This window comes from Callospermophilus lateralis, unplaced genomic scaffold, assembly GCF_048772815.1.
Source record: "Callospermophilus lateralis isolate mCalLat2 unplaced genomic scaffold, mCalLat2.hap1 Scaffold_390, whole genome shotgun sequence".
Lineage (NCBI taxonomy): Eukaryota > Metazoa > Chordata > Mammalia > Rodentia > Sciuridae > Callospermophilus > Callospermophilus lateralis.
The window spans coordinates 96,775-107,912 of NW_027514319.1; the positions used below are offsets into that span (position 1 = coordinate 96,775).

The 11,138-nt window shown below is 44.9% G+C and overlaps 1 protein-coding gene across 1 annotated transcript in view; it reads right to left on the bottom strand.

Moving 5' to 3' along the window:
- Nucleotides 1-11,138, bottom strand: part of LOC143387553 (KAT8 regulatory NSL complex subunit 3-like) — a 100,386-nt gene that overhangs the window by 28,118 nt on the left and 61,130 nt on the right. Inside the window, 2 exon segments of the mRNA XM_077108291.1 lie at nucleotides 2,641-2,701; nucleotides 3,847-4,009. Coding sequence (XP_076964406.1) covers nucleotides 2,641-2,701; nucleotides 3,847-4,009 — 224 coding nt within the window.

The window sequence follows — 11,138 nt, forward strand, 5'->3', positions numbered from 1 at the left end:
AGTACGGAATGATTCTTTTTATATCAGTTAAAAAATCATAAATACAAATTTTATATGGCTGCCTAATATATTCCCTTTGTCCTCTTCAAAGAGAGGGCCTAGAAGATGGACTTTGCTCTTTTATATATGTACTGTTTGCACAAGTGTAAGTTGCTTTTACTGAATACATTCTGTAAAGTTTTCAAACAATGGTGAAGAAATGTATGTGCCAACATGGGTAACGGCTAAGGATTTTTTTTTTTAAGTTGGAAAACACACATATACAATGAGAAAGATCCAGAAGGCCTCAGAAAGATATACATCAAGGTGTTGGCCGTGGTTCTCTTTGGGTAGATGGTGGTGCTTTTCATGTTCTTTTTGCCTATCCACTTTTTCTGTACTGATCAGGGATGGGTTTTGTATTTAAGTAGAGTAGCAGCAATAATAACAGAAAAATAAATCTTTCATTGGAAAAGGAACAGGCAGACAAGTAAAGGCACAGCCCAGCTGGCCAGAGCCTGGGGAGGATGAGGAAGCAGTAAGAACATATTTGCCTGGGGCATCTGGAGAAAAAGAAACCATAGGCAGAAATCCTTGGAAATGATCTCCATCCCCAAATTGTGTGTGGCTTGCAGCACTAGTGGAGGTAGCTCAAGGACTCCTGCTTTCTAGCCTAGACTCGTCTTTGAGACTCTCTCAGTGCAAATGAGGATGCTGGCTGGAGGACTGTAGAGCCCAGTCCAGGGTGTCTTCTCGGCCTCTCCTCCTTGCCCCTATCTCCAAACCATCCTAAAAACAAGACAGAATGGACTACACCCATCATAGAGGAGAAAAGGAGTCCAGGGTCAATTAGGTCCAAAACATTAGATGGTCACCTTACAATCTGTTGGCTTGAAACACTTAACAAAAGTCAGGGCCCAGAGACCAGTTATCACTGGGCAGAAGAACACTGTCTCTTGTGGGTGCCTACCTTTATGAAGGGACAAAGCAGCCGGACCCTCACAAGAAGCAGCAATGGTAAAGAGCACCAGACCCCATTTAAACACCATTGTGCAAGACCAAGAAAACAAAGCAGAGCCACATCACTGCAAGGGGTAGGCACACATAACACATTCTACTTTCTTTCTAGACACTACAGGCTTCCTTTCCTTCACTTCTAATTTCTTCTTATCATTGTCTTAACTTCTGCACCATCCCATTACATATCCTCCTCCTTCGTGTGCACAGCTGAGGGCTGAAAAGCAAACATTCCAGGAGATGGTCATGGGCCTGCACACAGGGAGGAAGCCCTCAGCCTGAGGATGATAATGACTGAGCCAGGGAAAGTGAGATGGCTCCATCCTGCAGTGAGGCAACAGGCAACATGTGTGGGGAGGAAACAGCCCAATGAGGAAGAGAACGAGATGCCCACATGATGCTTCTCTACCCCAAGATGACTAGACACCCTGTGTGTAGCAGACAGCTGGGTGTCTGTCTACACTGTCTGTTCTTGGAATCTGGTGACTACATGGCACAGGTTTCTAGGCACACACTTCTAATGGAAAATGCCATCTCCAGCCACCTGCCCTCCTCACTCACTGACTCACATGGCCTCTTATCTCCAAGTGGGGCCTGGAAGCTGTAGATGGTGGTAGTACAAATGCCAGCTCTGGAGTAACTGGCTGGGTTTGAATTCCACTTCTGCCCCTACTACCTATATGGCTTCATGTTATTTTACCTCTCTGTGGTTTCCTCAGCTGTTATGTGAATAAAACCAAAGCAATGCACATAAAATGCTTCACACAGGATGTGACCCAAAGCAAGAGCTCATCAAATGCTATCTAAAGAGAATCCATTAGGGTATCTGCACTTATACATGCATCCTCAGTGCTGCCTGAACCCAAACAGTGTGACAGCATCAGCACCAGGAAACTCAATGATGGTGGACATGGTCCTAACTGCATCCTCCCCTCTCTCCCACAGATGCATTTGCACCACCAGATAGAAAAAAGGGCAAAGGGAAAACACAGATGTTGAAAGAGGGGAAAAGCCAAGCCACATGAGCCTGGGAGTCTTTGTTAAAGGTGAGAGTTCATCACATTCCCTAAACCTCAGACAATCCTACCAGCCAGCTACAGAAGGATGGAACATGTGCTGCATGTGCACAGATCCATGCACACACTGGGCAGAAAGAAAGGGCTGGTGAGGGAGACAAAGGAGGAGCCACACAATTCCTGGCACCTAAGCACTCCTTCTTTGCCACCACACAAGCAAACAGCCGTGGCCAAGCTCTCAACTCCTGCTGAAGAAAAGCCAGAGCATATCCATTAAGAAAGTGGCCTCTGCAGAGGTTGGGCTGGGAAACCATCACTCTGAAGAGAAAGGGGGACCTAAGAAAAGGCAGAAGTCTGGTGGAGAAATGCAAGGGAAAGGACAACACAAGAGGGACAGCAGAGGAACAGGAGAGATGAGGTTCAGACTGGAAAGAGGCAACAGGATTCAGAAGTGAGGCTACTAGGGAATGTCCTTACAAATGTCATAACCACCAAGCCCATCTTAACAACCAGTCTCATCTGTGCCCTCACAGACTCCGGGCAAAATGAGAATCTGTGCAGTATCCTGGAGCCAGGGGTTTGATGAGAGAACAAGAGGATGCTGAGAGACACAGCACACACTAATTACCTCATGAACCACAGGGAGCTGCAGGTGGGCATCCAGCTGGTCCTCAGCTCCTTGCCACACACTGCTGGACAGGAGGCATAGGACAGAGTTTGTCTGGGGAGTGGGTAAAATTAGGCCTTTTATTGCAAGGACAGGAGGTAGCCAAAAGTGAATCTATCAAAAAAACATGGGGACCTGTTTCCCAGGTCCCTTATGATCTTTCCTTTAGCTAAAAAAAAATGGTAATGAAGATTTCTGTCCTGCTAAACATGGTGGGCTGAATTTTCAGTTCATCTCTATTCCCTCCAGGGTCCCATTAAAATGACCAAATGACAAGCTCTAGCAGGAAGAATGTCTCCCAGAAAACTAAAATGGAATCAACACCTTATCAGATTGAGGATTGTTCAGTTGTATCTGACAAAAACTAAACAGAGGTTGCAGCACTGACATGCACAAGAAAAACACAATCACTAGCTGCCTTTCTAATTTGAAGGAAAACAAAAGAATTTTCTGATTAAAAATTAATACATGACTTGGTTCATTTATGGGAATGACTGTCAAATAATAAAGAGCAGGTGGGTGTGTGGACGAGGATAAGGTTTAGAAAGCCCAGTGGTATTTTTGTGCAGAAGTCAACACATAATTTCTAAAGTCAACAAACCAAAAATTAAAGTAGGAACAAACTGCTTACATCAATGGAGGTAGATAGCAGATGAAGCAGGTTTTAGTTGAATCAGAACCTGTATTTTAGTTGTTAGGACTAAAAGTGAGTAGCCTAGAAAGTAAGACAGTGTGGAAAGGAAGAACAGGGGATGTGTTTATCAATAGAAGGCTAGCAACAAACAGTATCTGACTTTTAACTTCATGTTTACAGAACATGTTTACAGAACACGCTGTAAAATTAAAATCATGACCAAAAGTAAAATCGTTTTCAATAACAACAAAAGATCTCTTTCAACAATTAGCTCAATTTATTGTGCCCCAAAGACTTCTCAGATCTCCTTCCTCTGCTATACCACCCATCTAGCAATTAATCATATTCCACTTGGCAATGAGCTAAATGCACCTATTGCTAATTACCTTCCCACATGTGCTTTGTCTCCTAACTAAATCAGAGCTGCTTCACAGCAGAGACCACTTCTCATAATCTTTGAGGAGTCCATGGCAGGCCAGGAGATTAAATCCACAAGCCCACAGATGAAGTGCAGTGTTCCAGTTCCTGGTTACCTGCATAGGCATTGGCCTGCTGCAGAAAGTTGGTGCAGGTGTGCACATCTGCAAATGCACGGATGCCCAGGCAATTGGTGGGATGCAACTGAGACTGCAGGAAGTCACAGCAGTTCTGCCAAACATCCATGAGCTGCAGCAAGCTGGCTTCTGGGAGCAGAACCTACAAGAGAAGGTGACATTCTAAGACATGATATCCCACTGGCAGGGACTATTCCAATCATGTTCCCAAGCTCAAGATCTATTCATGGATCTACACTGCCTATTAGGTCCAAACTTCCCAGCTTTCTTTACAGCATTATTTCCCACTGCTCTCTTCATTTCATCGACCCAAAGCACCAGGGGATTCTCTATCCCCAAGACACACTGCAGTGCTACCCTTGGTGATATCAATCAGTGGGATCTTATTCGGATCAGATTCTGACTCAGTAGGTCTGGAGTGGGACCTGAGAGTCCATATTTCTAACAAAAACCCAGGTAATGCTTGTAGCTACTGGCCCATGAATCATGCTTAAAGTAATAAAGCCACACGTCACACACACACACACACACACACACACACACACACACACACACGGTATGGCACTGGTTCTCAGATAAATCTTGGAGTTAAGACTGAGTCAACAAATCATCCTGACTTTCCTAGCACCTTGCCAGTTTTAGCACAAGTCACACATCCCAGGAGATTCTTCAGTTGTAAGAAAACTGCAACAAAGGAGTTTAATACTCATGGGTAGTTGTTACTTCCAAAGATTCCAACTTATAGGCATTGGGTATGGCCTGGGCATTGAGATGTTGCTAAAGCTCTCCAAGAGCTTCCAACCGACAGCAAAGTGTGAGAACCATTGCCCTCCACATTCAGAAAGGACTTGAGCTGCTCACTAGTTCACTCACTACTTAGCTGCTGAGCCTCCGTGTGCTGTGCACTGGTCTAGGCTCTAAAGTTCCATGGTAAACAAAACAAACCAGATCCTGCTGTCATGGAGCTTATATCTACTGGAATAAGAGGCTCATCCCCAAATCCCTCAGGACTCAGGCATATTTATCCTACTATCCAGCAGATAAAATGTGAAGTCTATCTCTGGATACATTCTTAGAGAGCTGAGTTTTCTTTCAAAAGGTCACAAGACACATGAATATTTATACTGTATCCTGCAAGACAGAAGAAGTTCTTGCTCAGGTGTACATGCATGTACTCCTTTTCCGAGGAGTCAGGGAAGACTGGCTGCAACAGGCTCAGACTGCCAGCCTCAGTCAAGCTTCCCTAGGATTTCCCTACAGCTGCTGAAGTCTGCCCTCTGGATCAAAATAAGGATTAAGGCCAAAGTACTACTCCATCTATCTCTGCTCCCCTGGCCTACACACATCAGAGGAACAGATATGATTTTCAAAAAGAAATTAAAAAAAATTATGGAGCAGAATAATTTGATGGATGCTTAGTTTGAGGACCCCTCCTCTTACCCCCAGCATCCACTCACATTAAAACAATTCCCTTGTCCCAGGCCCTTGCTCTCAGAGTGACTGAGCAGCCAGACTCCAACTGTTCCCATCCACAAGGTTTGACCAGAAAAATACAGTCTGCAGATCATTTGCTCTTTATTCTGGGAACCATGAAAGTCTTTAAGTGATTTAGATTCTGGACCCTGACTTTCTCCCAAAACAGCTCTGGGCCCTCAGCTCTGACTCTCATCACCTATGAGTGCACATGTAATGCCCCCACTCTTAGGACTTGTCCCTTCATGAGGTAATCAATTGTCCTGGTTTTCCTAGGACTACAGGGCTTCCCAAGACTCTCAGTGCTAAAACTGGGAGAATCAGTCCCCCTTTATCATCTCTGCCCATGTGAGTAATCACCAAGGCCCCCACTACCAGTGTCTTCTGTCAACAAGGATTGATCTGCCTCCAAACAGCTAAAAGTCCCCTCACCACAGCTGAGTTTGAGAAAACTCACTCCTTCTCCCCGCCTCCACTTGCCTGTGTCCCCAGTGGAAAGCAATAAATTAGCTCCATGTCCTTGGTATTTTGTGGCCCACTGATTAATTCCTGGGGAAGAAAAAAAGATAAAAATCACCCTAGTCGGAGAGTTTCAGACATAAGTGAACACAGCCGGGATCCAAATCTAACCACTTCCCCCACCTCTATCCCCAGTAGGCAGTCACCAGCCCCCCAAGCAGCCATAAACTAGGAAACTCAATTAACCTGTGAGCTTGCTCAGCCTGGGTTGAACTTGATCCCAAGACCAGATTAGTCTCTGCCTGCTGGTTAAATGGAAATCCATTAACCATTTTTGCCAAGTACACACCAGGAATGGAAAGCCCTGTCCCACGTTCCCAAATGACCTCCATGGCACACCCTGACCAAGAACCAGTGACAAAACCTGCAGTTCAGACTGTAGGTCAACAAGTCATCATCCTGACTTTCCTGGGGCCTTGCCAGTTTTAACACAAGTCACATGTCTCAGAAGATGGCTCAGTTGTACTCAAACTGCAACACTTGCCTGTCCTAGGCTGGGGTAACCAGGAAGTCCCAGGATACCCGAGAGTCCAGTCTACCCCCAGAGTCATGCACTCCCTGCCAAGTCCCAGCAAGATCATGCCAGCAACACACTCCCTCCCCGTTCTCCTCTTCTTCCCCAGGAAGACAGTAGCTTGAGGTGCTCAAACTCTCAGGTTGTCATGAGACAACCAGACTGAGAAATATAATAATAAATATTTCCTGAACACACTCTTAGGTTACACTTTCAGGTTTTTTTTTTTTTTTTAGTTTGAACAAGAATTTAATGAAATACTTGGGTAGTTACCAAAGAACTACTTTCAGGTTTTTTTTAAGAGAGAGAGAGAAGAGAATTTTTAAATATTTTTTTTCTTTTTTTTTAGTTTTCAGTGGACACAATATCTTTACATTATTTTTATGTGGTGCTGAGAATTGAACCTAGTGCCCCACACATGCCAGGTGAGCACGCTATCGCTTAAGCCATATACCCAGCCCCTACACTTTCAGTTTTTAAAAAATCCCTGGATACAGCTACTCACATAGCTTTTATCTTCCTTTCTGGTCACAAAACCCACTTACTGGGCAAAAATTATGAGGCTTCTCACGTCTCCACAATACCCATCATGTTGGGTCCACTCCTTCCAAAAGCATTCCTGAACAGGCTTCCTAAAATGAACAGGGCTTGTGGCTTCTCTGATTGCTCAATTCCCTCTTTTTGATCTTTCACTGTGATCAGCAGTGAGTCAAAGGCCCTTTTCTTTCTTCACTTCATACAAGAGGGCATGAAGAAAAGTCAAGAAAGTCAGAATGCTGAGGGGGATGATTCAGAGGCCAGGAGGTACACCACTGGATCTCAAGGGTACAGTGGGGCTCAATTAGACAGAGCTCTGGGGTCTGGGCACGAACACAAGGCAAATCGCCACCTAGCAAAATATCCATGAGGTGACTCTCGAGTTCCCTGCTCTGACATTAGGAGGCTTCCAGAGGATTTCCTCTTCTCTTGTCAAACACTTCTTCCTCGAGTGACAGCAGGAACAAGTTCATGAACATGAGACCAGCTCAGGCACTCAGCCTGGAGTGAGAATGCCCTGGTGGCATCACTAGTCAGTACTTCCCCCTCCTAGGGAGAGGAAGCTGGAACCACCCATAAAGATGGAGTTGTACCCCAAGTCAAAATGCTCCTTCCTCACCTATTGCTGCCTCTGCATTTTGTCTGGGAGGACAGGCACTCTAGTGGCACTCAGCAAAGAGCCTTTGGGTTTCCCCTTCAGCCTGCAAATGGTCAACCCTCCATTTTTCATTTGCAGGCCCAGTTTTGTTTTTTTCTCTCCCTTGGATAACTTGAAAACACAGCAGAGGATAACCCACCACAGAGTTTGTTTCATTTAGCAAAAAAAAAAAAAAAAAAAAAGGAAATGCCCTGCCTCAGAAAGCACCTACTGCTGTAACTACAGGGAGGCAGGGGGAGGCACCAGCCAGAGCACCAGGTGACAGGGCCACCAGGGTCTCTAGGCTGGCCATGGAGTGGGCTAAATTGAAACCTGTTGAGACAAAGAAGAGAGAATGGAAGAGAGGAGGGGTGCACAGATGAACAGGACAGTGGACAGAACATCACTGACATTACAAGGGTTACTTGGAATATTGCCTTCTCCACTTACCAACCATGTAACTAAGGACAAATCACTTAACCTCTCTGTCTCCTCAACAGGAGAGTAAAGATAATAACGGTGCTGCTTTAAATGCTTCTGAGGAGCAAATGAGGTAATTCATTTAAACAGTGAACATAGTGCTTGGTACAAAGAGAGTGCTCACTTATCAGCATTTATTATGATTAATCATTATGAGCAGAAGCCAAGGTTCATTCATTTAGCAAAGATGTGAGTTCACCACAGCTGCAGAACATAGTAGGAGAGAGCCAGGTTCAGCTCCCCATTGCACCACTTATTCCTTCTCTGACTGTAGCAGGTCACTTCCCTCTCTCTGCATCAGCTTCTTCAACTGTATAAGATGGGTCATATTAGTTGTGATTTTCATCTACCTGGCTTATAATGAATATTAATAAGCATCAGTTAGGATTGTTGTGACCTCTGCCCCAGAAAGACAACTCAAGGTCTCTCCAAGAAATTTGTAGCTTGGAAGAGACAAAGTGTGACTCCCATGATTATTAAACCAAGACCCAAATCTCTGACACAGCAAGAGCCCCTGGGACTCCATGCTCATCTCCTCAGTTCACAAATACTCAACAAATTATGTTTTGTAGACAATGGGTAAGCAGCTGCCTCAGCAGAAATGTAAGAGCATTATGAGGAATCTACATTTTGATCCATACTCTCTCCTCAACCTTTCTTGTTCAGTTTTTCCTCAAGGTCATCCCTGACATCCACAGTTTAGAGTGAGGAAGAAAACAAAAAGGAATAGTTTTACTATATATTACACTGATTCCAAATGACAGTTCCCCTATAGTCCCATGTGGTGCCTCTCTATGAAGCACTGCACATGCTGCTCTCTGCCCCACTCCACACTTACAGATGAAGACAGCAGGCCCTGAGGGTCACAGGCCAGTGGGTCACAGGTAGGTCTGGCCACTCAGGCTTCCTTCAATATTTGGCCCAAATATTTGGTATTTCCTCAGTTAGGTGTGACCTAATGATCCTCACCAGGGCAGCAAGGACTGTCTCCTGCATCCTGGGCAGCCCACCCTGAGCCCCACCCCACCATGCTGGAGGACACCCACTTGTTGAGCCATCTGTTTCCACCTGCAGCCCAGCTGCTCCTTGGGAAGCAGCCTGTCATGACACCCTCTTTGCCCACCCTGTCTGCTAGCACAGGGCAGGAGCTCAGAAGACATGTTTTGAATGACTGACCAAATAAAGGAGTAAGATGAGACTCTACACCAGCCACGAGGAAGGAGAGGGACTGACACAGCCAATGCCTTCTAGAGCATGTTTCCCCTCCACCTAATTATTTAGCAGCTCCTTTAAAGGGTCTTTGCCTCAGAGCAGCAGCTGGCAGCTGGCCTTGGCCTCTGTCCTTGCCAAGCATTCCAGGCACACCCAGAGCAGGAAGTATCCCAAACTATCCTCTGCTTGGGACAATTTCCAGCCACTTCCAAGCCAGATCAGGTTAATCCGTACCTCCCATGCCTTATCATGGTGCCTACACCTTCTCTGGCTCTTCCCTTCCAGTCTTCACCAGCTCTTAGGCAGAGGATAAATCAGGCAAATCCTTCTACACTTATGTGACTCCATGAGCACCTCCACATTTTAGATAACAATAGCCACCATTTACTGTTTACCATGTGTCAGGCACTGTACTAAGTGCTTTACCTATATCAATACATTTAATCCTTATACTGTAATTATGCCCATATTAGAGATAAAAACACTGAGGCACAGAGAGGTTAAGCAACTTGCTAGGGCTACATAGCTAGAAAATGGCAACGCTAGGATTTGAACACAGGCAGTCTATAACTCACTGACTGTTGTGATTCCTGCTCTGCAAATGAGAAAACTGGATCCATGAGACAATGTCAGTGGGGGTACTGGAGAAGCTCTGGTAGGAGATAGGCAGCATGAATGCCTTTCCTGGCCAGAGATCACAGAGCCAGGCCCTCACTTTATAGATGAGGAAACAGACATCCTGCAGGGGGAAAGCACCAGGGCAAGAACCCTCTGTGAACCAGTGTCCAGGCTGAGCTGGGATCCAGCTCATCCTTGCTACTCCAGTGCCACCTCGCCCTGGTTTCCCCATTCATCTGAGCTCATATCTTCACTTTCTCTCCCCACAAAGTACTTTAGAGAGCAGCAATAAAGCCATTTTCTCCCAAGTCCTCTGGCTGGGCTGGCTGGTGCTCTATCTTAAAATACTCATTTTATAAGCTAATTGAGAGAGAGACAGACACCGGGTTAGACCAAAAAACATCACCTTATTACTTTATTACCAATTATTACTTTTTACTTATTTATACTTTTGTTATTATTACTTATTAACTTACTACTATTATTGCCTTATTGCTGTTATTGCCTTATTACCTAGGCAGGCAATAACAATCTAGAGCAAAACATCTTCTAATTATTGAAATTTGTAAATACTTTATACTCTATAGGGAAAAAGTTATTAAATAATGACAAAAAGAGAGAAGAAAACAGGTTCTAATCATACAGCTCTATGACCTACACTCTAGTCATCTGATACTAAAATTATTTTGCACTTACTGTTACTGACCAAAACTCATTCAGTTATCTGTACTCTCACTGGACCCAGCATATAATAACTGCACTGCCCACTCTACTCTGGACTGGAAAAACCAGTAACAAAACAGAGTGGCTGTGCATTCCAGCATGCACAAAATACACTCCCACTAAAAAAGGAGGGGGAGGATTAAGCCAAATGGATGTAGAAATTGTTATCACCCAGGAGATGATCTCAAGGGCCAGATACAAGGCAGGCTCTGCAAGACTCAATGAATTGCACCTCAGATGCTCTGCTGACCTGCATGCTTCACCATATGAACCTAACACGCAACTCATGCTATAGCCCCAGCTTAAAGCTTATGTCCTGAAACCAACTTTCCAAGATCCCCTCCTCCATCCAAATGCAGCTCCCAGATTCTCTCTCGCTGGGACATGTTCTTATCCTTCAAAGGACTTATAACAATTTGTGCACAGACATTATTGGTGTGCTTAGTTGATGAATGCCTTCTTCACCCTTGGACTGCAAACTCCCTAAGGATAGGCAATAGGATCAGCCCTGTTCACTGCTGCTACCACAAGCACTAAACAAAATGCATGGCAGATAAT